Source organism: Pelecanus crispus, chromosome 4 (assembly GCF_030463565.1).
Source record: "Pelecanus crispus isolate bPelCri1 chromosome 4, bPelCri1.pri, whole genome shotgun sequence".
Lineage (NCBI taxonomy): Eukaryota > Metazoa > Chordata > Aves > Pelecaniformes > Pelecanidae > Pelecanus > Pelecanus crispus.
The window spans coordinates 21,076,809-21,102,640 of record NC_134646.1 but is presented as its reverse complement, the minus strand read 5'-3'; the positions used below and the strand labels follow the sequence as shown (position 1 = coordinate 21,102,640).

Below are 25,832 nucleotides of genomic sequence, written 5' to 3'. Positions count from 1 at the left end.
GATCTTAGAGGTCCTTTCCAATCATAATGATTTTTTTACTTTCATTATAAATAATCCAGCCACCAAGGCAGGAAACATGAAATTGTTACTCTGCCCTTAATTGGTTTAGTGTGGACTTGGTAATGTCAACTTAATGGTTGAACTGGATGATCTTAAAGGTGTTTTCCAATCTACACAATTCTATGATTCTATTTTGGCTTCCTGGAAGGTTTCTCCATCCTCAAAAGAAAGGAGCAGTGAGCAATACTTCATTATGTCTCCTTATGAGACCACATGTTGTATGCAAGCTCCATCCCTGTGTAACTGTTAAATGCAAGCAGTTAGGACCTATAAATGCTCTTTTAAAAAAGTAAGAATTTTTTTCATTTCTTATCCTTATTCTTTTTCTCTTTTTTTAAGGCAAAACCCTACAGAAAGGTTAGGCAATCTGAGGAATGGAATTAATGACATCAAGAAACACAGGTAAGTGAAAGAGACTGCCAAGAAGAAAATTTGGTTTTTAATTTGAATATATTTTTAATATTTTAGAACCCAGTCTGGTAAACCCATAAAGCTCCAGGCACTTCCAGGAAGATTGTGTAAGAGATCTCTGTTGCTATTGAGTATATTTGCAGCTACAGCAAGCAACGATATAAGCATAAATCCTCACCATGATTATCTAGAAACATTTTGTTGTTCACTAGTTTTGTCGCAGGTTGCTGATGTAGAGTTTAATTCAGTTCTCAGAGAAATCAATGCCAGTTCAGCATCTGCCTTTCAGACCTCTCAACCCTTAAACAGTTGCTTTTTAAGAATGGTAGTTAAGAGCTCTGGAGCAATATTAGGTTTTTGTCTTTTTCCTTCTAATGAAGGAAGTCCTCTGTGGATTAAACATTTCCTGCTTTTTCTTTCTATCTGAGTTGTTTCTAAGCCCTGCAGTTTGTGCTTGGGAAAAGAAGTGCTTTGGCTTTTCTGCTTGTCTCCCTCTTCTCATGCTGTTAAAAGAGGGTGGAATTCCAAGGGGATGCATACGTCTTTGCATGGCTGTGCTTATGCATATATTAACCTGCCTGTCGCTTTAGCACTTCTGTACAGAGGAGATGCAATGTATATCTGGTGGTCCTGAAGCTCCCCCTGCTACCACTCCCTTGTATGGCAATGACAGTGCTCAAGTTGCCTCCTTCTAACAACTGTGTTGTCACATGGACAGAAGTTGTCATGAAAAAATGTCTTATAGCCCTTGTTCACATGTTTTTCAGCTGTTAATAGTATAATGACAGAAAATGATCTGTCCTTCTGTCGTGGTCTCTCCCTGTCTGTCTCTCATTTCTTTTTAATCAGGTGGTTGAGTGGTTTTAACTGGGATGGTCTGAAAGTGAGGAAATTAACATCGCCTTTAAAAAGAGAGGTATTGGCTTTAGCTTTCAATATCATAATACTTTACTAATACAAAGGTGCTTGGCTACAAAGAAATAACTGATGGCGAGAGCAAAACTGCCCAAAGATGTATTTGAATTGTTATAGCTCACCATTTTTAGTGAAAATTGAATGAAAGAAAGAGAGACAGCAAGCAATCCAGAACTTAAATTCAGTTAAATAATGGAAATATTATTCTGCCTGTGTACTTTGCATTAAGTTTTCACCATTACTGGAATAAATGGTGTTTGGTCAGAAACAAATACTGAAAAAACATATTTTCCTCAGTAATGGGCACATACAATGGAAGTACAAATTCCTGTATTCTCTTACTATTGAGTTACAGCACATCCTTGAATAAGCTTCCTGTTTTAAATGGCCCATTTCTCTTTCCCCTAAAATGAAAAAAGATTGAGGGTAAAGAATTTGAAACTCACTTTGAATTCAGTTTGAAACAAAAAATAATTCTGAGATCTGCTTTGAGTAGCTACCCCATGAGTGTAGATTTGGTCTTGAACAAACTTGAGTCAAAGCTGTACACAGTGTGGCCCAGTTTTCTTACTGACGTTATAAAACTTTGGGTGAAATCTAGGATTTGATAGTATTTGGGGGGTGGTTTTGTATAAGGAGGCTAATGCCATTGTTCTGTTGCACAATTTAATTACTGCAGGTTTATCTTTTAAAGAATGAGAAATTGCATCCATTGAAAGAAGTCATTTATATCATGCTAGCCTTTTATTCCTCCACTGGCAGCAATAAAAATCATGCATAATCAATGGAGAGCATTTTCAAAAGTTACCTTCTGAAACAAATGTTTGTTTGTTTTTTTAATGCCCTAGTTGTCTGGACCAACTGATTACAGCTACTTTGACAGCTATCCACCTGAAGAGGGAACCCCTCCAGATGAACTTTCGGGCTGGGACAAGGACTTCTGACACTTTTTTCTTCCAGGACATTTATAGAGACTCATAGGCATCAGTTCTAAATCAGCTCTCTTGTTTCTTGCTTAAAATCAAATTACACAAGGTTTGTGATAAAAACAATATTCCTTGAAAGACAGAAGACAGTACAGCAACCAGAACTTGTTTGGCTAATGCACCAAAATCAGCGTGCATCTCTTTATAACAAGGGCATGCATTTGGTCAACAGATGTAACCTGAAGGTTTTTTGATACACAATATCTCTATGAACATTTTCAGACACTATGGATTGGATGTACGGTTTTGCCATTGGAAATATCACTAGCTAATATTTTTATATTAACAAGGTTACCATATGTCTCTATTTTGAATGGAGAGGATGAGTATTGGAAGCCAGTAACTCTGTGGCATTTGTCAACAGCTGACACTATAGGCATTTGTTTTTCATTTGATCTTAAGTCTGCCTTGTCTTTCACTTTTTCCTATAATGGCCAGTATTGCATTGACCCAGAAGTGTGTAGAAAAGAGACTTTTACTGAAAGGTTGATTTGATCTGATGCTGCAGCTAAAAGGGTACCATTATGGAAGCTGCCTCTCTGTCAGTCTAGTTTTGCACCAGATTGAATATGTGAGACAGGGTCTAACAGGTCAAATGAAAATCCAATAGGAAACAAGTTATATACATGATAGAAGTTCCCTGGAGAAGCAGACTGTGGTATGTATTTCCCTTACTGCTTCAAAGAGCTGTGTCCCTTTCTTAAAATGTTTTGCTTTTATGTAGTGTGAAGATAAAATAGATGGACAAAAAGCATTTACCTCATATACAGAATCATATTTCTCCTTCAAATATATTTTCAGATTTTCACTGATATTTTGCTGAAATGCTACATCTGTTCATATCAGTGCTAAAATTCCCACTCATTTCAATGTACCAGTTGCTATCACTAGATGTGAACTAGCATTTCCAATCATATTTCATCAGACATCTTATTAACATAATTATTCTGAGTTCTACTCATATAGGAGGGGAGAATAAAAGAGCAAAAACTTGATTTTTTTCCTCTTGTAAGGAAATCTATTCACAAATCAGTTTAAATATTCTATTTTCTTTCCATCACCTTCCCTTCTCTCTAATGGCTACTAATACAGTTTAGAAAGGCAAGAAATTCCAAGCTCCTCTCAAAAACAATATGAAAATACAATTGTGACTTGTAGCCCAATTTTTCAAGCTTTATCTTCACCTAATTTGGTACAAGTAAACAAATTGCTAACCAGAACCGTCAAACAACCTGAGCAAGGGAGTCCAGCAAACAGCTAAGATAGGAGGCTGGAGTGCGTGCCGTGTGAGGAAAGGCTGAGGGACCTGGACTTGTTCAGCCTGAAGGAGGGAAAGCTTTGCAGAGACCTTACAGCAGCCTGCCATTGCCTACAGGGAGGTTATTGAGAAGACAGAGCCAAGCACTTTATGGAGCTGCAGAGGAAGGAGGGGTCATAAATTGGAACAGGAAAGGTGCCAACCTGACAAAAGGAAAAAAGTGTTCCCCCAGTGAAGCGGGATCCCAGACAGGTTCTGCAATATCCTTCCTTGCAGGTTTTCAAGACAGGACCAGACAGAGCCTCAAGCAACCCAATCTGAATTCAGTGTTTACCCTGCTTTGAGCAGGAGGCTGGACTAGAGACCTCCTGAGGTCCCTTCCAGCATGAGTGATTCTGTGATTCTTGCAATTAATTTATCTGTCAGCCATTTGTATAATCAGAATATAACACAATGCATGTTCCCATATAAGTTTTTATATGCCTGGGCTTTGCCACTTAACCTTTAAATTGTTAGAACAGGGGAATTAGTTTGAAATGTTGATTGGATGATAAATGCAGTTGGATGTTGTGCATTCAAGGTTTATACAGCAAAATTCTGTTGTGCTCCGTTATGAACCACAACTGCTGTAGAAACAGGGATGTTCCTGGGTGTCATGCTGGGCTTATGGGATCGATGTATCTGCAACCCCTGCTAGGATTTGTTTCAGCTCCCACTGAGGCAAAGTCCAATCTAAATTTTGATATTGAAGCTGCCACAGCACACCGCATTTCACACGCTGGATGGAAAACCTCCCAGGCAACTTGTAATGTGTGCTCAGGGTTTAGTTGCACACAGTTGCTGGCTAGATTTCCTAGCTGCTGGACATGCCTTATCCCAACTGGATGAGGGAGGGACTGCCATGGTTTGCTCCATGGTTAGCATTATTTTTTACTGCTGGGTGGCCATCACTTTGACAGCAAATCAATTTAAATATTTTGTATAACATTCAGTCCAAATAAAGGCAGTAGAATATTTTCCATTGAATTTAATAAAGGTAGGATTGAGCCCTTGGAGAAAGACACTACATGTTTAGCTGGTTTTGTTTCCCTGCCTGGTTGTAAACTATTGTGGAAACTTGCAGACAGCAAAGCCTGTGCAAAATGGTGGTAAGCATACACGGTCAGAGAGGGTGGAGCAGAGGCTGTAAGCTGAGACTGTAGCTGCTTTAGACACTTGCAACTAACTCTGTTTAGCAACACCAAAGGCCAGGGATTTTTTTCAGGATTTAGACAAGCACTAGACATTAGGTATGTGTGTTTCTCTGTGTGTCTGTCTTTCTCTCATAAATATTTTTATTACAGTCAAAATAATACTGCAGCAAGTTTTATAAAAAGCTTTTGAATGTATTTTTCCATTGTATTTATAGGTAGTTTTCTTCTATATACATACAAAAAAATAACTCTGTGTGTGTGTATATATGTGTTTTTTAAGTGAAGAAATAGACATATTTCATGATAAATATAGTGCAGTTAGCATTAAGTCTGTGCAGCGGTAGGATATGTTTTCTTTATAAAGCTTGTTTAACTTGCAATATGTGCAAATAAAGCTTACAGTGCAATGGGCAGGACATTCATTTTTTACAATTGCATTCCATACAGCAGTCTGGATTCTTAGCCCTGAATTATACTTCTTGTCCACATGATTCAGAAGAGGCTGAGGCAGAAAAGACTACCTGGAGAGAGTCACTGATGTAATTTCTTGCAGCATGTCCCCCACTCAGACTATGTTTTCCCTAGTGGATGTTGAGAAAATAAGAAGCTGCAATAAATGAGGTCACAGATCATTTTGTATTTATGTAGAGTTCCCATGTACATTTGATTAGTTTTATTTCTGGCATGTACAGAGAGAAGTCCTAAAGCAATTAAGAGGTACTTCAGGGCACTGGGGCGATTAGTCGCAGGATCGGGAGTGCAGGTAGTGTTTTTCTCAATCCCGTCGGTGGCAGTTAAGAGTGCTGAAAGGAATGGGAAAACTCACCTGATTAACAGCTGGCTCAGAGGCTGGTGCCATCAGTGGAATTTTGGATTTTTCGATCATGGGGAGGTTTACACGGCATCGGGCCTGCTGGTGGCTGATGGAGATCAGCTGTCTCCAAAGGAGAAAAGGATCCTCGCCCATGAGTTGGCGGGACTCATTGAGAGGGCTTTAAACTACGTTTGAAGGGGGAAGGGGATATAAATGGGCCCACTAGTGAGGAGCCCGGGGGCAGCATGGCAACATTGGGGGTGAAATCGATAGCCTGTCTCAAGTGCATCTACACCAATGCACATAGCATGGGCAACAAATAGGAGGAGCTGGAAGCCCTTGTGCAGCAGGATGGCTATGACATAGTTGCCATCACAGAAACGTGGTGGGACGACTCTCATGACTGGAGTGCTGCACTGGATGGCTATAAGCTCTTCAGAAGGGATAGGCAGGGAAGGAGAGGCGGTGGGGTGGCTCTGTATGTTAGGGAGTGTTTTGACTGTATAGAGCTTGACAGTGGTGATGATAAGGTCGAGTGCTTATGGGTAAGGATGAGGGGGAAGGCCAACAAGGCTGATGTCCTGTTGGGAGTCTGCTATAGACCACCCAACCAGGATGTAGAGATAGATGAAGCGTTCTACAAGCAGCTGGCAGAAGTCTCGCAATCGCTAGCCCTTGTTCTCGTGGGGGACTTCAACTTGCTGGACATCTGCTGGAAATAAAACACAGCAGAGAAGCAACAGTCTTGGAAGTTCCTAGAGTGTGTGGAGGATAACTTTCTGACACAGCTGGTAAGTGAGCCTACCAGGGGAGGTGCCTCACTTGACCTGCTGTTTACAAACAGAGAAGGGCTTGTGGGAGATGTGGTAGTCGGAGGCTGTCTTGGGCTTAGCAACCACGATATGATAGAGTTCTCGATTCTTGGCGATGTAAAGAGGAGGGGCAGCAAAACTGTTACCATGGACTTCTGGAGGGCAGACTTTGGCCTGTTCAGGACGCTGGTTGGGAAAGTCCCTTGGGAGGCACTCCTGAAAGGCAAAGGGGTCCAGGAAGGCTGGGCCTTCTTCAAGAAGGAAGCCTTAAGGGTGCAGGAGCGGGCTGTCCCTGTGTGCCGTAAGACCAACCAGCAGGAAAGACAAATGGCCTGGCTGAATAGGGAGCTTTTGCAGGGACTCGGGGAAAAAAGGAGAGTCTACTGCCTTTGGAAGAAGGGGTGGGCAACTCAGGAAGAGTACAGGGATCTTGTTAGGTCATGCAGGGAGGAAATTAGAAAAGCAAAAGCCCAGCAAGAACTCAATCTGGCCAATGTTGTAAAAGATAATAAAAAATGCTTTTATAAGTACATCAACAATAAAAGGAGAGCCAAGGAGGATCTCCATCCTTTGCTGGATGTGGTGGGGAACATTGTCACCAAGGATGAGGAAAAGGCTGAGGTACTTAACACCTTCTTTGCCTCTGTGTTTAACAGCCAGACCAGTCATCCCCAGGGTACTCAGCCCCCTGAGCTGCAAGGCAGGGACGGGGAGCAGAATGGAGCCCTCAGAATCCAGGAGGAAGCAGTTAACGACCTGCTACACCACCTGGACGCTCACAAGTCTATGGGGCCAGATGGGATCCACCCAAGAGTATTGAGGGAGCTGGCAGAGGAGCTTGCAGAGCCACTTTCCATCATCTATCAGCAGTCCTGGTTAACAGGGGAGGTCCCTGATGACTGGAGGCTTGCCAATGTGACACCCATCTACAAGAAGGGCTGGAAGGAGGACCCGGGGAACTACAGGCCTGTCAGCCTGACTTCAGTGCTGGGAAAGATTATGGAGCGGTTCATATTGAGTGAACGCAACAGGCAAGTGCAGATCAACGGGGGGATCAGGCCCAGCCAGCATGGGTTCATGAAAGGCAGGTCCTGCTTGACCAACCTGATCTCCTTTTATGACCTGGTGACCCACCTGGTGGGTGAAAGAAAGGCTGTGGACGTCATTTACCTGGACTTTAGCAAAGCTTTTGACACAGTCTCCCATAATATTCTCTTTGGGAAGCTGGCAGCTCATGGCTTGGATGGGCGTAGTCTTCGCTGGGTAAAAAACTGGCTGGGTGGCTGAGCCCAGAGAGTAGTGGTGAATGGAGTTAAGTCCAGTTGGTGGCCAGTCACGAGCAGTGTTCCCCAGCGCTCTGTTTTGGGGCCAGTCTTGTTTAATATCTTTATCAACGATTTGGATGAGTGGATTGAGTGCACCCTCAGAAAGTTTGCAGATGACACCAAACTGGGTGGGAGTGTTGATCTGCTGGAGGGTAGGATGGCCCTGCAGAGGGACCTGGACAGGCTGGACCGATGGGCCGAGCCCAACTGTATGAGGTTCAACAAGGCCAAGTGCCGGGTCCTGCACTTTAGTCACAACAACCCCATGCAATGCTATAGGCTTGGGGAAGAGTGGCTGGAAAGCTGCCTGGCAGAAAGGGACCTGGGGGTGCTGGTTGACAGCCGTCTGAACATGAGCCAGCAGTGTGCCCAGGTGGCCAAGAAGGCCAACGGCATCCTGGCTTGTATCAGGAATAGTGTGGCCAGCAGGAGCAGGGAGGTGATTGTCCCCCTGTACTCGGCGCTGGTGAGGCCGCACCTGGAATACTGTGTCCAGTTTTGGGCTCCTCAATACAAGAAAGACATTGAGGTGCTGGAGCATGTTCAGAGAAGGGCAAAGCTGGTGAAGGGTCTGGAGCACAAGTCTTATGAGGAGCGGCTGAGGGAACTGGTGTTGTTTAGTCTGGAGAAGAGGAGGCTGAGGGGTGACCTTATTGCTCTTTACAACTACTTGAAAGGACGTTGTATTGAGGTGGGTGTTGGTCTCTTCTCCCAAGTAGCTAGCAATAGGACGAGAGGAAATGGGCTCAAGCTGTGCCAGGGGAGGTTTAGATTGGATATTAGGAAAAATTTCTGTCTTGTCAGCTTTGCTTTTATTGTGTGGCTCCCTGAGAAACCCAGCTATAGCTATGCTTTTTTCCCTACACTTCTGCCACAAAAGAACATGCCTCAGGAGGCAGGAGGGATGATGATTCTTCCTGACAGAGGACAGAGATGAGGAGTGGCTAGTCTGGGCTGGACAGATGGAAGCACCTTTCCCCAGCTACCACATCAGAGCAGAGATGTAGGTGAACACTTCAGAGAGACATGTAGGCAGGAGCAGCAGCAGAGTGAAAGAGAAAATTCCCAGACATATAATAATTCCATCCGGATTTTAGTGCAAGTGATGAATTTTCACCATGTCCTCACAACTGCCCCTTCAGGCTTTGAGAAGGGTGAGGTTGGCCACCCTGATGCCTGGACGCATCATCTGTTAATAGAAAGGGGAAGAAGTAACCTCAGTGCCCCAAATGTTTGAATTCATACATAAAAGGTTGTGGGATGGATGTTAGAGAGTGTAAGCCTGTAAGATTTTTGCATTGAATGAGAGGAAACAGCTGTCCTGACATTTAGAGAATCTCTGTGATTTCAAGCAGTATTTAACAGGTCTCACTTGCAATGAAAAGCATCTGAGATCCCTTTCTCCTTCGACTGCTCAATGAGCTATCTCTGAACAGCTTCCCCTGCTGTGGTCCCCAAGGACCTTGTGGTGTAGTGGCGAGAAGAATTTTTATCTCTTTGACAAAGTGGGAGCTGAAGTCCCAAGAAATTTAAACCCCTTGGTGATTTTTGAAGTCCCTCTAGACAGCTGTGTGTAGCTTTTGGTTTAGACACCTTTGACAGTTTGTCAATTTGACTTCCTCAAGATTATTCAGAAAGTGTGGGAAAGAAGAGACAACTAAAGCCAGCCTTCTCAACTGTAGCAGAGCACACTGCCCTAAATTCATCCTCCCTTGCACCATTTTGTGCAAGGCAGCATAAGGCTGGTGCTCTGTACCTCTTGAGTTCCTTGTGCTTGAATGTTGTAGCACAGTTATTTTGCTTACTGCCATGGCTTTGAGCATTTCTGTTTGACTGTTTGACTGAAAGACTTGATCTAGAGCTGAACAAGCAGCAGTAAATCAAAAGATACAGACAGGTGTGCACACCTGAATATGCCTGTTACAGAACGTTGTTTCCCAGTTTCATTTCTCACTGCTGAAGTGGCTGCATGTCCACGCTCAGATAAATGGTTCCTATGGATGTGGTGCTCTTCAAGTGTGTAAGATCTGTTGAGGCAAAAGGCCAAGGAAAATGGATGTGCACCACATTATGATTAACATACTTTGCATGTGGTGCAGTTTTAGGGAGAGAGAGGGGAGGCAGTGCTAAAGAGGTAGAATGCAGTGTCCATAAAACCAGGTAATTCCTCGCAAAGATGGAAAGCAAGGAGGAGGTTGTGCAGAGAGCAGATATGAAGATGTGAAATTAATTGCATCCATAATCATGCACAGCTGCAAGCTGTCTTCCTTGAACCTTTATGTCCCTGTGGCTTGAGAACCTGGGTCACCTTCAGGTGAGAGGGCAGGGCATTACTCTGAGACCCAACACAGATTTACTCAGTAGGTTGGGCCAGCAGGGAACAATCAAGCGGTCAGAAGCATCTTTTCCCCTCGGGAGTCAGAGTCTCTTGCTCGTCACCCTCTTGTAACCAGAGGCAAGAGATGAGGGCCTGGTTCTTCTGTACATTGTGTGCAAGATGGTGCTAGACAGGGAGCAGGTTCAAAGCAAATTGGTTTGCACACCAGCTACAAAAAAGGTGGGTAATTATTTTCTTGCAAATCCATGATCCATTGTTTGCCACCCAAATATTGCCTGGTGGTCTATTTTGGGGATAGCAGCAAGACAGCAGCAAGATTTACATCAGTGTTCAGGTGCATCCTTTGGCAGAACTCCCAAATGTGAGCTCATTGTGACTCCTGATACGCTGTGGCTCATTGCTAGTTGGTAGAAGTTGGGACAAAGTTACTGCAATAAGGTGAACTCCTGAGCCACAGAAGTCAAGGGTATACTGTGGCTGACCTCCACTAGGCAGCATTTCATCAGTGTGGCAGCTGAGAAGTGGTAAATGTAATTTTAAAGCTCATCTGATGTGCTTGCAGAACCAAAAGCTGTTACTCATACTGAGCTGCAGGCCAGCAACAGCAAAAGACAGAATTAATATTCCAATTAAATTATGGGGATAGTAGCAGGAGGCATGGCTGCTGAATAGTCTAGCTACTCACTAGGGAAGCAAAGTCCATCCCTGGGTAGATTGTTTTCCATGCTGTCTTGCTAAGCAAAAAGCATCCCAGAAAAAGAAAGCTGAAACCCACCCTAATAGGACTTATAAAGGGCACCCAGCAATGTTGTACAGTTACACTGCTGTAGTGCCTGGCTGCTGAGAGCTTACATTAGAGGTGTTTCTGATCAGCTTCCCTGACTGAGAGGAATAGCAACAGAAACATGCCGGACCTTATCTTGAACTATGTCCTCTGAGGTGCATCATCCTGCTGGGGACAAATCGAGAGGTACCTGTGTCATAGTTCCTTCAGCTTGTGCATCACCCATCACTCGGGGGCATTGCACTTGGGCACCAGAAGCAGATATTTTCCTGGGGGACTGACTGCCCTTCTCCGAGGCAGCAGTCTTGTTTGCAGTGTGATGACCCCCCCCCCCCCCCCAACCCTCCCGTAGGTAGTTAGAAAGCTGCAAGGTACTTTCTCTTCTGCACTGTATTCGGGAAGATGTAGTCTGGTGCCATTCTAAGAAAGGAATATGCTGTAATCCTAACAGAAGGCAATGTGGGGAGAAATCTAGCCCTTAAGGGCTACTGAGCAGCTTCCACCTTTCTACTGAGGATAAGAGGTGTGCACCTCAAGAGCATCAAAAATACTGTAAAGAAAATTATTTTGGTGGTAGAGTGTTACTCATCACCAGCCAGCTCACCTTGAACAAAGAAATGGGACATATTGGCACAAAGCTGAGGTTGCCCTGTCAAGCTCTATGAAATCTGTTTTGCCACAAGCTCTCTACAAATTGAAGATTAGGTATAGTTAGGTTTATTGTTTGAACATGTGTGTTTTTTAACAGTAGCCAACACTGAATTTTATAAACTATGGATTTATTTGTGCAGCTGTTACGAAAGACAACTATTGGAAACCACTGCATCTGGTTTTGCTTGCACAGCCTGATGTCTACTGAAAATCCAAACCTGCTTCCAGCTTAGCAGGTGGCATCCCTCACGTGTCCTAATGACACTGAGCACAAGAGTGGACCAATGGATTAAAAGGTGAACTCTATGGTACAGGCAGCCGGTGCACATCACTACTTCTGACTGTCCTTAAAGTCAAGACAGGAGCCCACACAGCTCCACGGCCAGAGAGACAGGATCTTTTTCATTACCAAGACACAGCAGTGAAAAGCTCTTTGTTGTCTGCAACTGTCTGTCTTTTCAGACAGGAGAAAAGCACAGCTTTTGTCTTCCATTTTTTTAAGCCCTTCTGATTTGCACACAGTGTCTGACTTAGAGAAGGCTTGCAAATTTGGGCCCAGCCTGCCCAAATAATAGCTTAATGGTTTTCAAGTTCCTTCTGCCTAAAAACTACCAGGATGGTGCTGTTTGCATTTTATTTATAGAGGTACAGCAAAAAAAAAAAAAAAAAAAAGCCAAAAAACCCCACATTCTCACTGTCTCCTGCCAGAATTTTTTTAAAGCTCTCATTACAAAAGACTCTTAATGTTACTAGAGCTCAAAGAGGCTAGAATTTGGTCCGTACCGGTTTTCACAGGCTGATGGCAGCAGGTGACCAGCTGGTTTCTCTGTGCAGTCCTTGGTTTCCACTGTTTGCATGGGCATTTCATACCACAAGAAAGGAAAGAAAGGCATTTTGAAAAGTTCTTAAACCACAAGAAATGGGCCAGGAGCAGGTGTAATACCTAAAATGACTTGAAATTCAGTTAATAAAAGAGAGTTCAAAGTAATTTCTGACTGTATAGCTTTACTACAACATCATTAGAGGGACCCTCCAATTCAAGTCGAATTTTTTAAATGACTCATTTGCAAGGCATGTTCCTTTAGCGATGCTATGATTAAAAGTGCTTTCAAAGGCAAACTGAAAGTCTTGCATTCAAGGTTTTTATCTTTCCAATCTCTTTTATTTATCCCGGGTTGTATCTTTCCTCCAGATCCAGAGCCTCAGAAGTTGTGGATCAGCACACCTCTATGGGAAACACTGACGCTAAGTAGATTTATATCAGCTGGAGGTCTGGTCATTCAGTGGTTTTGCTAACTGGCAGTAGAAAAGAATGGCGTGTGCAGAAACTGATGCACAGACTCAGCCGTGGTTTAATACTACACTTGCCAGAATTGTCAGTGTTCAGCTGTAACTCACATATCATCTGACCTTCCTACCTTTCTTTTTAGAGTCACAAGGGATGGAAAAACCACTTACTGTTCTGGTACCCACAGGCAAAGAACTGGAAAAGGCTCTGTCTTAGGATTTTTATTGAAGCAGAGCTCACTGTGAGGCCAGGCCTAAGCAAGACAAGGGCTGCTAGTGTCATCCCAGAAACATCCTACAACTGTCAATCATACAGCTGTCACAGAAATCGCAGGTAAACAGCCTTTGACTCAAATACATAGCAATAAATTAGAGTGGTTAAGTCAATGAGAGAGAACAGTATTGGAACATACCTAGATATACTGTGAATGATATGCATCTTTACTTTACTTGTAATGGATTTGGGGCCTGGGGTTTCTTTCAGCTTTGTCATGGGTATCAAAGGTTAATTTTTTGAGTGACTCAGACTGAACAATTACCTTTTGAGATAATTTAGCAAGATTAATGGAAAACAAATTTGCCTGAATAGATCACATGAACGTTCATCAAAATGAAAGGCAAAAAAAACCCAGCCCAAAAACCAAACCACTAGTAATTCAGCCTAGTCGTGAAATCTGGTGCTTCTGGCTGAATCTCTCATCTTATCCCCTCAAAGGACTGAGCCACAGAAAGAGAAACTTGCATTTAACAGTTGTTAAGATGCTGCTTCTGATTAATCATGTCTTAGTTTTTTCTTTTTGGCTGTCCGTTGCAAGACCGCAGCTGTCATATGCAACACCACCTCTTTTCTTGGACTAGAAACAGGGACAAGTTTCAACAAATCATGGTCTCATTACACAACACTGTGTCTTACAGGGTCCCAAAAATTTGTCTGGTGGGTTACATGGGAGATCTGGGAAAGGCCTTTCCCATGAGCTGCAGAAGAGCCAGAAACCCTCCAGGGGAAAAGCAAGGATAAAAAGTTTTCACAGCTGCATTTTGAGAGTTGTGTTTCAGAAAACACAGTTTCTCTCCTGAAAATATACAGTTAAATTGCAAAATATATGGTTAAACTGCAAATGAAATCACTAAAGATTTCCTTCAAGGCCTCTTGCTGTAGATTGCTGTCTGCTGATCACAGACAAAAAGCTGTCTCCTGAATGGGCTGGCAGAGGGGATGATATAATGTGCTAAAGCAGTTACAGCAACATAATTGATTAACTTAATGGATGAAGCCACACTAAGGACAAGGGGAAGTCTGTGGGAAACTGAAATTTGCAGCCAAGAAGCACAACAGTCAGAGCAGAGGATCTGGAAACAAACCACCTTGAAAGGGAAATACTGTGGATGTGTCACTTCCATCACAGAGCTGGCCAGTCAGTCAGGCACAAGGAAGAAGTCAGAAATGAGAAATGCCTTTTCACTCCCCCCACCACTCCAAGGAACAGTTGATCTAAGAGTTTTATGGAAATGCACTTTTCTGCCATCAAGAGGAGAGAAAAACAACAGCTAACTCGTTAAATATTTTGCATAAATACTTATAAAAGTGTCAAAAGCTGATAACCACTTCCAATTTATTGCTTTGGCACTTGAACTGTGAAAATACTGGAGGAGGAAGAGGCGGGACATTAGTGAATAGTGTGTTTATAGAACTGCTGCCACCCAATGTCAAGTGAGAGTATAAATACAATCAGACCACAGATGGGATTTCAATGAAAGGCTTAGAACAATAGGTTATATCTTTAATCAGATATGCTTAAAGAAGCAAATGTATGTCTGTTGGGATTGTACCTTCCCCTCTTTCAGTGAGGGCACTGCTTATTTCAGAACAAAGCAATGTGTATTTGTCATCAGAGCTCATGATTCAGAGGGATAACAGCGGCAGGTTTCTGCCATGACCTGCTGACTTGTGTCCCCACATAGGTGCCTGAAGTCCTGGCCTGGGGCTGCCCTCTCACTTCCTTTAATTGTCACCTTTTTTTTTTTAAATCAACACAAGTATTTTGTGCTCTGATGTGATTTCCCCAGGCTTTCAACCACATGTGCCCACTTAAGGTGATTTTTACATAAAAACACCCCGTTTAATCTTTCCCACATTCACCTTGCCAGTTCACAGGCCAAGCGCTCCAGCAGCATCGCTCCTCTGCAGCAGCGCCCTGTCCCGCAGAGGAGCAAGCAGCTGGGATATGGAGGGGAAGGAAATAAGGCTCTTCGCCGCACATATTTAAGCATTTATTTCACAGATCTCGCAGACCTTACCAGCTGTACAGGGGCGGCCATCGGTAGCGGGAAAACGCACATGGTCCCTTAATCCAGGTCAGACCACATCCCTGCGGGTCATCCCCAGGCGTCCTACCTGCTCCCCCTGCCACGGCCGCCGCGCTCCCCAGGACGGCCAAAGCCCGGCCCCCGCAGCGCCCCGCCCGCCCCTTGCTGCGGCCATTTCATCGCCGCCCGCGGTGCTCCGGCTTCGTCCTGCCCGCGTCGGTCGCTCGGGTCCCGTTTGTTTTCTCCGGCCGGGAGGAGCCGTTCCCGGACCTGTCCTGTCCGCAGGCAGGGAAACTCGGGCGGCAGAGCCCCAGTCCGGCGCCGCTAGCTCTCCCCGCCGTCAAATCTTTCTCCTTGCTCCTCCTCCCTGCCATGTCCTGGGGGCAGTGGAGTACAGGGCATCTCCCCGGTCCTAGAAGGCTGCATGCTGCCTGGGGGCGCACGTCCTGGGGGCTGGGGGGGTACAAGGGAGGGGGGTAGAAGACTGGGGCAGATGTCGAAGGGGTGACCGGCACGGGTGTTCCCTGGGTAGGGAACTCGTGGGGGCAGGGGCATAGTGGGCCCCTGGTGCTGCTGCAGCGCCCAGCACTGTCCTGCTGCTGGGCCACTGCAGACGCTGGGGCAGCGCTGCAGGAGTGGAGGTGACCGTGACATCACTTGGGCTCTGGGTGATGCGACCATCCTGGAAAGACTTGGCGGTGAGTGGTCCTGGCGTACGCGTGGCTGCTGGCCAGGATGCCTCCGGCTCTGGCACGGGGTGAGCAGCCGTGGCCGAGGCTGCCCAGGGCGCTGGGCTGCTTCCTCTGCCCTTTGGGGGATGAAGGATGCGTGTGGCCGTCCCATGCTGGTCCCGGTGCAGTCTGAGCAGGGGGCTGCAGGTCTCTTGCTGCTGGGTAGGGTAGGAGATGCCCAGCGCAACCCAAGGCACAGGGGCCTCAGGGGACACATGGGAGAGGTGCTGTGTCGTAGGGGTGGGAGGCTGGCGGTGCTGCACCCATGGCAGAGCACAGTGGTGCACCAGGGCCATGTCTGACTCTTGCTCAGGAAAACTCCGCTGTGGGTGGTGATGTTGGTTGCTGCTCCTCGCCTGGCTGGGAAGCAGTCTGAGTGTTGCTGGGGGCTGTGGTGCCTGTCTGGGCGCAGAGCTAGCCCTGCTGGGTTCCCCCTCCTCTGTGCAGAAGCTGCAGGGTGGGCACAGCTGGGCCAGGCCAAGCTGGGTGACACCAGCCTGGGGTATGTGTCCCTGTCTCCACTGCTCAGGCTGTGCAGGTGTCACTGCCACGACCTATGAGGGTGACATGATCCGCGGGTGTGTGAAGGTCACAACAGCGGGTTTGTAGGATGCCACAGTACACAAGGACACAGAGGCTTTGTTTCTGTGAATTTCTTTATTACAAGTTACTATAAATGACCACTCTTATGATCACTTACCTATACGAACATCTGTATGTATTATTTGAGGTGTTACTGGCATGAAACTCACCGAATGGCTGCCAGGAACAGGGATGGTGGAAAAGCTTCTTGTCACATTATCTGTGTCACTGACTCAGGAGTCAGCCAGGCATCCCCAGAGGGTCCATCTGTCCAGGAGATCATCTGTGGAGCAGCTCTTGCAGAGAAGCTTCTCTTGGGTAGGTACTGTGTTACTTTTAAACCTTTCCTGTGTAGACATGTTAAGTGGGTGTAGGATGCTGCTTTCCAGGGCAGTCGTTGCTGGAAAGTCAGCTCACTGTTGTTGTGGTTTCTGTGCTGACTCAGGAGGAGGTCTTGGCTTCCTGCTGAGCTCATCAGGGATGCCTGGGGCTCCCAGCTCAGCACTTGTCCCTCTTGGCCAGTCTGTTACTGGGTTGCCTCTGTGGCTGCTCTCACAGCTGGGCTGAGGGTCCCTCTCCCCTGCAGCCAGGGGCTCAAGGTGGAGCAAGAGCTGTTGAGGGCTGGCCCCACAGTAGCTGGGGGCTCGCTGGGCAGAGGGTCAGGGTTGGGCCCTGGGTACCAGCAGCAAAGGAGGGTGGTGGGTGAGCACGCTATCCCCTCTGTGGGCTGCCCCTGCTGCCCCTCTTGGCAGTGTATGACCACAGGTATAGGGGGGTCAGTGTTGCATGGGAAGTCCCAGGGCACAGCAGTGATGTGGGAGCTGGCACAGCCCCCCAGACCAAAACTCCTCCTGGGCAGTTTGTGCCTCACATTTGGGGGGGGCTGGGAAAGGAGTTCAGGGAAGGTGGAGCAAGAGCTGTTGGGTCTGACCCAGCTGCACCCCACTGGCAGCAGAGTTGTGTCAGGCTGGGAGAAGCCTGTCCTTAGCCCCCATGCTGCTCTCCATTGTTTTGTGCTGTGCTGAAACATGCCCTGCTTAGCAGAGGGGTTTGAGCAAGACAGTCTTTCTTGCCTGCCCTTCTGGGGAGAAATGTGACTTTTCTGGCTGGGGGGGGGGGGGGGGGGGGACAGGCATCTCCTGAGGGGTCTCTGGGGCTGGGCTGTACACCCAGGAGCTCTGACTGACTGGTTTCTCTCCCCTTCAGAGGGATGGAGGAGACTCTGCTGCTTTGTGCTGCCACCTCACCGATGATCCACAGCCTGCACCCCCTCACAGCAAGCCTGCCCCAGGAAAGCTGGGAGGAACCCCCACACACACTTCAACCCTCAGGAACAGGACTGTGAGAGACAGGCGTGTGGCATGGATTTAATCCCCACCAGGCTTCCTGCTGCTCCTAGTTCCTTGTTGGGAATAGCCCTGCCTGCGCCCGCCTCCAGTTATGAATCTGGCTGATAGACACCCTGGCTTGTTACAGCTCCAGCTAATAGACACTCCAGCTAAGAGATGCTTCTGCTTCTTACAGCTCTGGCTGGTGGATGCTTGGGCTTGTTTTGGTTTCAGGTTATTACAGCTCACTGAAGCTCCAGCTATGAGAACCTCCAGCCGATAGATGCTCAGCCTTGTTTCAGTTACAGGTAATTTCAGCTCCAGTTCTGATATGCTCCTGCTTCTTCCAGCTGTGGATGATGGATGCTTCAACTCAACACTGCAGCTCCAGCTCATACACACTTCAACTGTGGATGCTCTTTTTAGTTGATGCTCTCTCTTGTTACCAGCTTTTGGACTTTTGGCAAGGTTGTAAATCAATCACTGCCATAATTCTGTGTTGTCTAAATATTGACTTTGTAACTATTCCAGGGATTGTACAAACCTTGTATAAAGAGCTGGAAAAAGCAACTCTCACCCATCTCGGACATAGAGTTTGCCCTGGCGCACACCAGCCTCCCTAAATTTGGGGAACAATATGACCTCTGGTGGGGGTCCATGCACCCTGTCCACCCTCCCACCATCCCTCTCTGTCTCCCACCTGCCTGCCCAAAGTCCCCCCCGAGCCTCCATTTTGGGGGCTGAAAATAGCCAACTTGGCCTCTGTTTCCAAGTCCCAAAAACACAGCACTTGGGTATTTTTCTCCAAGTCTGAGAAACACAGGACTTAGTCTTTCTCTGAGCTTCAGAAATGCAGTTCTCACCATCTGGTTTTGAGCCCTGAAAAATAAAGGACTTTAAACTTCAGTTGTTTTTTGGGGGTTCAGGGGGAAAAAAAAAAAAAAAGCATGTATCACGTTTCTGAGATTCAGAAAGAAATTACTTAAATCTCCATTTTCAAGTGCTGAAAAACACAGGACTTTGAGCTTTAGAAGCACAGGGCTCTGCGTCTGCTGTTGAGACCCATAACTAGCCCCCAGAGCTCATTTTCAAGGCCCAAAAATAAAGCATTTTTCCTCTGTTTTCAACAACAGAAACACAGGACATACTGCATTTTTATTCCCTAAAACACAGCATGTAAGGGTTTGGGTTTGTTGGTTTGTTTTTTTTTTCCCTGAGCCCCAGAAACACAGGACTTAATCTCCATTTTCATGCTCTGAAAATGCAGGACTTAGTCTGGTTTTAAGTTTCAGAAATGCAGGACTCCTGCTCTGGTTTTAAGCCCCCAAAATGCAGCGCTTAGTCTCCATTTTGAAGGCTGAAAACCCACCACTGACCACCTGTTTTGGTACCCAGGGTGTGATGTCATGTTGGGGGAGTGTAGCCCACCCATAGCCCTGTGCCTACAGGGCCCCACATGCAGTTTCAGGGAGTGCCTGGGAACTGGGGAGGGGGCACCCTCCCTGCAGAGAGAGCCCGGCCCCATGTCACTGTGGGGTAGCAGTAGCACGAGTAGGGAGGGGGTCGCTTCATTTGCCCGTTTCAGGCTTTACTTCCCCAGCACCACCATCACCACGTCCCACAGGCTCCAAACCCCTCCCGGGGCGCAGCAGCTGCAGCCCCCCGCGACAAGCCGTGATCCGGCAACCCGGGAACAACAGCCCGGCCGGGCAGGGAAGGCACCGACCCCTCTCCCCCCTCCCGCCTCTCCAGAGACCTCCTCAGGGGAAAAAGCCCCCCTTCAGCGGTAACCCCCCCTCCTCCAGAACCCCCAGCTCCAGGGGACCCCCTCCTCCAGGGCACACCCGCCCCCTCAAACTCCTGCAGGGTCCCTCGGCCGCGGTCGGCAGCAGCCGGGGCCCTTCCCTGCCCCTGCGGGACTCGGGACCCGCCCGGCGCCGCCGGAGCCTCCGGGGTTGCCGCTGCCCTACCCGCGCCGGGAGCGGCACAGGCTGCCCGGCCCCAGTGAGGAGCAAGCGAGGGCGCGACGGGGCTGTCCCTGCTCCCCCCGGGCCGCCGCGGGCAGCTCCGCGCTGCCCCGGCCCCGGCACGGCTTACCTGCAGGCACGGCGCGGCGCCGCCCGAGGCGGGACGGTGATCCCCCGTGGGGGAGCGAGGGGGAAGCCGGAGCCTCGCCGGGCTCCGGGGCACGCCCACAGCCGCCCCTCACCCGCTCCGGTCCCCAGCGCGCCAGCCCCGGCGGGACGCAACGAGACGGGCCAGCCGCAGCTCCCCGAACCAGATGACTCCAGCACCCCCCACCCCGCGCCCGGACTGACCGTCAGGCGGTGGCGGCGGAAACGGAAACCCCTCTGGGATCCGCCCCGTGGGACCCGCCCACTCGGGCCCTGCCGCGGGCTGCCGGTGGGCTGCCAGGGTGCACCGCGCCCGGCCCACGCGTGGGCAGGGCCGGCATCGCGCCTCGTGAGGCCAGGAGTCACCCGGGGAAAGTGTCCGCATCGCAGCCCGGGGCGAGGCAGCTCCACTGCAGCACGTCTTGGGGCGCAGAGGTGGTCCTCGGCCCCCCCGTCCTCAAAGGTGGCTCCCCTAGGGACCAGCACTGCAGAAACCCGACAGAAGCCAAAGCCGCCATTGCACCGACACCAACAAACCAAGAAATACAGCCAAACAAACAATCCAGAGCCCAAATAAACCAAGCCCAGAGGAAAAAACAAATCGCCCCAAGCAGGTACAGAGCAAACAAGTCAGTTTTGGTCCCGTGGAAACATCCCCTTCTGCTTACTGACGTAGAAGTGGAAACAAGGTGGAGGGAAGGCAAAAGGCAGAGGGAAAGCAGCTGGGACCTTTCACCGCCGGGCGTCTTTTGAGCGCCCCAGAGAAGGGTTTGTCATTCACAGCAGCCCTAGACTAGTCTCTGTCCAAGGCAGGGTAGGGCTGAGCAGCTCTCCGGCGGTTACTTTTCTAACCCTCCTGCCACTCCTCTCCCCACCGCTCATTCAGGAGCTCCTGGGGCTTGGGGAAGGAGAAGCTGGAGGCAGAGCCAAGGTGTGGGACCTCACACCCACATTCAGCCCCCACCGCTCTGGCCCAGCATGAGTCACCCGCCCCAGGCAGGGGTCTGCCATGGGGCGAGGGTCGCTTAGCAGACGCCTGGGTCTTTCTCTGTCTCCCGTACAGGGAGTCCCGAGGGACCAGCCCTATTCACACAGGTGTCTGCAGCCATTGCTTTGAGTTCAGTGCATCCTATAGACGGGGCAAGAGACAGCCATGAAATCCTGTCCTCTTTTCCCTTCTCTATTTCATACAGAGGAATAAAATATATTTATTCAGGGAGTGGAAGGGTGTGGGAGATATTTCTTGGATGATTTCAAGGGAAGCCTGCAAGCCTTCACATGGCCATTTTCCAGTTATACTAGGTCATTGTCCATGTTCCCACAGAGCAGGTCACAAAGTGTAAATGTGTTAACACAGCCGGGTCACCTCCTGCCATTTTCTCTCTTGGGAGCAGGGGGACATAAGTCTGCCTCAGCCAAATAGTGGCCTTGCCACCCGCTGGCCAGGCTCTGCCCTGAAGGAAAGGTTTCTCTGCCAGCCACTGCAGTGCCGCCCCTTCACAAACCCTGCTCTGAGCACATCCAGGGTGCCCCCAGGGACTGCAGAGCAGAGACCAGGATGAGTCCTGTTGCAGCAGCCAGCTGGCATGTCCCTGTTGGCAAACAGACCGGACAGAGTGAGTCCACTGGGCAGAGGCTGTGCAGGAGGCCAGAGGGGGCCCTTCTGGAGGACGGGGGCAAGCAGGGATACTGCAGGGATGGGGGAAGAAGGAGGAAGGCGTGAGAAGAAATGATGGGCTGGAAGGAATGGGTTTGCTTTCCAAAGTGTGATAGGTTGCAGCTGGAGCAGGGCCAGCCCTTGCTGGGAAGAAGGCACCTCAGAGAGGCAGAAGTGTCTCTGGGGTCATACTGGCTCCGGGGTGTGGGGGACAGTCACGTCAGGACCTTCTGCCTCCCTGGGGGGTGATGGGCTGCTGATGGGCACAGCAGCATCTTGCCTCTTTGAGAGGCTCTTGCTGAGCTCCCACACCCAGGCTGATCCTCTCCTTCGGGGCAGGGGGAAATCTTGCACAAGCTGGAATGTGCTGGGTCCTGCAGCCAGGTGCAGGAGCTAACTGCCCAGGGCTGCCTGTGGACCCCAGCTCCTGGGGTGCTGACCTTCACGCACATCCTGAGAGCAGAAAATGCCCAGGGGCAGAGTGGGCTGCTGGCCCTGTGGGGAGCACCAGCCCGGGGGTCAAGAAGAGGGAAGTTGGGGGTTTTGTTCGTGCAAAATTAACATAAACTACCTAGATATGTCCAAGGGACCTGCAGGTCCTGGCTCTTTCCTACAGTAATTTGGATAAAAAAGCTCTACTTTACACAGAGGGGTGCAGAGGTTTATAAACGAAGCACCAGCACAAAAAGGCTTGGAGAAATCCAGATGCCACCCCCCTGCCCCAGCCCCAGAGTGCATCCTTGCTCCTGGCAGAGTGCTGAGCTCAAGGGCCGCGAGACTTCCCAAACTGAAGCTGTCTCTGCTTTGGGCACCAGCAGAAAGGCACTGAAAGGGCACTGGGGTTTGTTGCCGGGGGCTTTGGCCAGGCCCGCCAGGCACCGCTGCCCTCAGGGGGAAAGCCAGGCATACAGTTGCATTAGCTCAGTGCAGCCACAGCAGCAGCACTGGTAGGATGAGGCATTTGGGGGAGGGCAGAGGTACCACTGGGAAACCAGAGGCACTCAAATCCACATGCCCACTGTCCTCCCAAAAGGAAGATGCTGCAGACCTCCTGGAAATCAGGAGTTATCAGGGTCTGGGGCTGTAGTTACTCATGTAAATGCTCAATTCATTTAACCGAGTATAAAAGCCAGGCTGACATGCCATTGACCCCAAAGATCCAGTCACGAGATTTTCATTAACACTGGCTGCAAATGTGTGCTCCATTTCCACAGGCAGTCAAGAACATCATCTTTTCCAGTGTACCACTATCGATTCATTCACATGCAGCTGGATAAAAGCTCATGTTGGATGGTGCATGACACAATCGTCACCTCCTGCCTGGAGGTTTGTTTGGATTTGGATTTGTTCTAGGACAGTTCTTGCAGAAAATACTGCTCTGTGCTTGCTGGCCAGCCAGGGCTGGAGGCAGAAAGAGAAGTGTGAACGGATGTTCACGTGTGCCCAGCTGGCAGTGAGCAGAAAGCCGTTACCTGCCTAACCAGTGTGTGAGTGTGACCTCCTCTGCTGGGCAGAAATTGCAGGATTAGTGGCATGCCTGCATGAGCACCTAATCAGTTTGTGCATGAGCACCTGATACTTTTATGCGTGAACACCCCATGAGATGAGCATCCAATTATTCCACACAAGTGCCCTAAAAGTTCATGTATTAGTGCCCAATTAGCTCACACATGAGTGCCCAATTAATTTCTACCTAAGCATCCAGTTACTTCATGCACAAACACCCAATTTATTTATGCATGAGCATTGAGATAGCTCACATGAGCATCCAATCAATTCATGCCTGAGTGCTCAGTCAGCTCACACATGAGCAGCCATTTCTCATGTGTGGTCTATCAGCTCATGCATGAATGCCCATTTAGTACATGCACAAGTCCTGTGGTGGACAGAAATTGCAGGGTTCAGGTCGCTGGGGGCATCACGTGCCAAAACTACAGCTGGTAAGAGAAGCCCACAGACCACTGCTCAGACAGAGTAAAGGAAGAGGGGGAGCTTTGAGACAAGGTGCCATGTGAGGAGCCATGCAATGAGGTATCTGAGGAGGCATGGGGAAGGAGAGACCCCTGGGGAGATGTGCAGCTGGAGATGTGGTCCTGGACAGAGGTGCTCCACATGCTGGAGGGGTTCACCTCTGGGGCATTTGCAGCCAGTGAAGGACCCACACTGGAGCAATGATGGCACCGTGCAACCCCAACCTTCCGTGCTGCTGACATCTCCCTGAAGGAATGGGGATGCACTGAGGGCATCCTACAGCATTTTTGCTGTAGGAAATGGAGACTAAGGAGGAGGGGAGGAGAGGTGTATGGCTCGAGTTGAACCCAGGACAGGAGGAGGAAAAGTCTTTACTGAAATGTTTAATTGCTTATGTTTTCTTTTTAATCTCAATACATGAATCAGTGATTACAAGTCTGTGTTAACTGGCAATTAAGTGTCATGTTAAGTAAAAATTCAGCAAGTTGAGACTGTTGTGCCAACACCACCTTGCTGTTCACGTTGCTTGTGCTGAGCCTGAACATCATACCCCTTCCCCACGCCTCATCTTCCCCAGAGCCACAAGGACTAAATGCCTCTTTGCTGCCCTGGAGGGACAAATGTTTCTACAAATACATTAACAACAAAAAGAGAGCCAAAGAGAATCTCCATTCTTTACTGGATGCTGGGGGGAACATTGCCACCAAGGACGAGGAAAAGGCTGAGGTACTTAATGCCTTCTTTGCCTCAGTCTTTAATAGTCACACCAGTTATCCCCAGGGTATTCAGGCCCCTGAGCTGGAAGACAGGGACAGAGAGCAGAATAAACCCCCCATAATCCAGGAGGAAGCAGTTAATGACCTGCTACACCACCTGGACACTCACAAGTCTATGGGGCTGGATGGGATCCACCACCTGAGGGAGCTGGTGGAGGAGCTTGCCAAGCCACGCTCCATCATTTGTCAGCAGTCCTGGTTAACAGGGGAGGTCCCAGATGACTGGAGGCTTGCCAGTGTGACGCCCATCTACAAGAAGGGCTGGAAAGAGGATCTGGGGGACTACAGGTCTGACAGCCTGACCTTGGTACCGGGGAAGATTATGGAGTGGTTCCTCTTGAGTACGCTCAACAGGCATGTGCAGGTCAACCACGGGATCAGGCCCAGCCAGCATGGGTTCATGAAAGGCAGGTCCTGCTTGACCATTCTGATCTCCTTCTATGACCAGGTGACCCACCTAGTGGATGAGGGAAAGGCTGTGGACGTCATCTACCTGGACTTTAGTAAAGCCTTTGAAACCATCTCCCACAGCATTCTCCTAAGGAAGCTGGCAGCTCATGGCCTAGGCAGGTGTACTCTTTGCTGGGTAATAATCTGTCTGGATGGCCGAGCCCAGAGAGTTGTGGTGCATGGAGTTAAATCCAGTTGGCGGCCGGTCATGAGCGGTGTTCCCCAGGGCTCCGTTTTGGGGCCAGTCTTGTTTAATATCTTTATCAACGATCTGGATGGGGGGATTGAGTGCACCCTCAGAAAGTTTGCAGATGACACCAAATTAGGTGGGAGTGTTGATCTGCTGGAGGGTAGGATGGCCCTGCAGAGGGACCTGGACAGGCTGGACCGATGGGCCGAGCCCAACTGTATGAGGTTCAACAAGGCCAAGTGCCGGGTCCTGCACTTTAGTCACAACAACCCCATGCAATGCTACAGGCTTGGGGAAGAGTGGCTGGAAAGCTGCCTGGCAGAAAGGGACCTGGGGGTGTTGGTTGACAGCCGTCTGAACATGAGCCAGCAGTGTGCCCAGGTGGCCAAGAAGGCCAACAGCATCCTGGCTTGTATCAGGAATAGTGTGGCCAGCAGGAGCAGGGAGGTGATTGTCCCCCTGTACTCGGCGCTGGTGAGGCCGCACCTGGAATACTGTGTCCAGTTTTGGGCTCCTCAATACAAGAAAGACATTGAGGTGCTGGAGCATGTTCAGAGAAGGGCAAAGCTGGTGAAGGGTCTGGAGCACAAGTCTGATGAGGAGCGGCTGAGGGAACTGGTGTTGTTTAGTCTGGAGAAGAGGAGGCTGAGGGGTGACCTTATTGCTCTTTACAACTACTTGAAAGGACGTTGTATTGAGGTGGGTGTTGGTCTCTTCTCCCAAGTAGCTAGCAATAGGACGAGAGGAAATGGGCTCAAGCTGTGCCAGGGGAGGTTTAGATTGGATATTAGGAAAAATTTCTTTACTGAAAGGGTGGTCAAGCATTGGAAGAGGCTGCCCAGAGAGGTGGTGGAGTCGCCATCCCTGGAGATGTTCAAAAAACATGTAGACG

General features: G+C 48.8%; 1 protein-coding gene across 5 annotated transcripts in view; it reads left to right on the top strand.

The window, feature by feature from the left end:
- Nucleotides 1–2,330, top strand: part of PRKG2 (protein kinase cGMP-dependent 2) — a 30,864-nt gene extending 28,534 nt beyond the window's left edge. For all 5 annotated transcript variants that reach the window (XM_075708938.1, XM_075708937.1, XM_075708936.1 and 2 more), the window contains 3 exons: nt 400–462; nt 1,321–1,387; nt 2,235–2,330. In XM_075708938.1, the coding sequence (XP_075565053.1) occupies nt 400–462; nt 1,321–1,387; nt 2,235–2,330 (226 nt within the window). The remainder of the gene's footprint in view (nt 1–399; nt 463–1,320; nt 1,388–2,234) is intronic.
- The last annotated feature ends 23,502 nt before the right edge of the window (nt 2,331–25,832 follow it).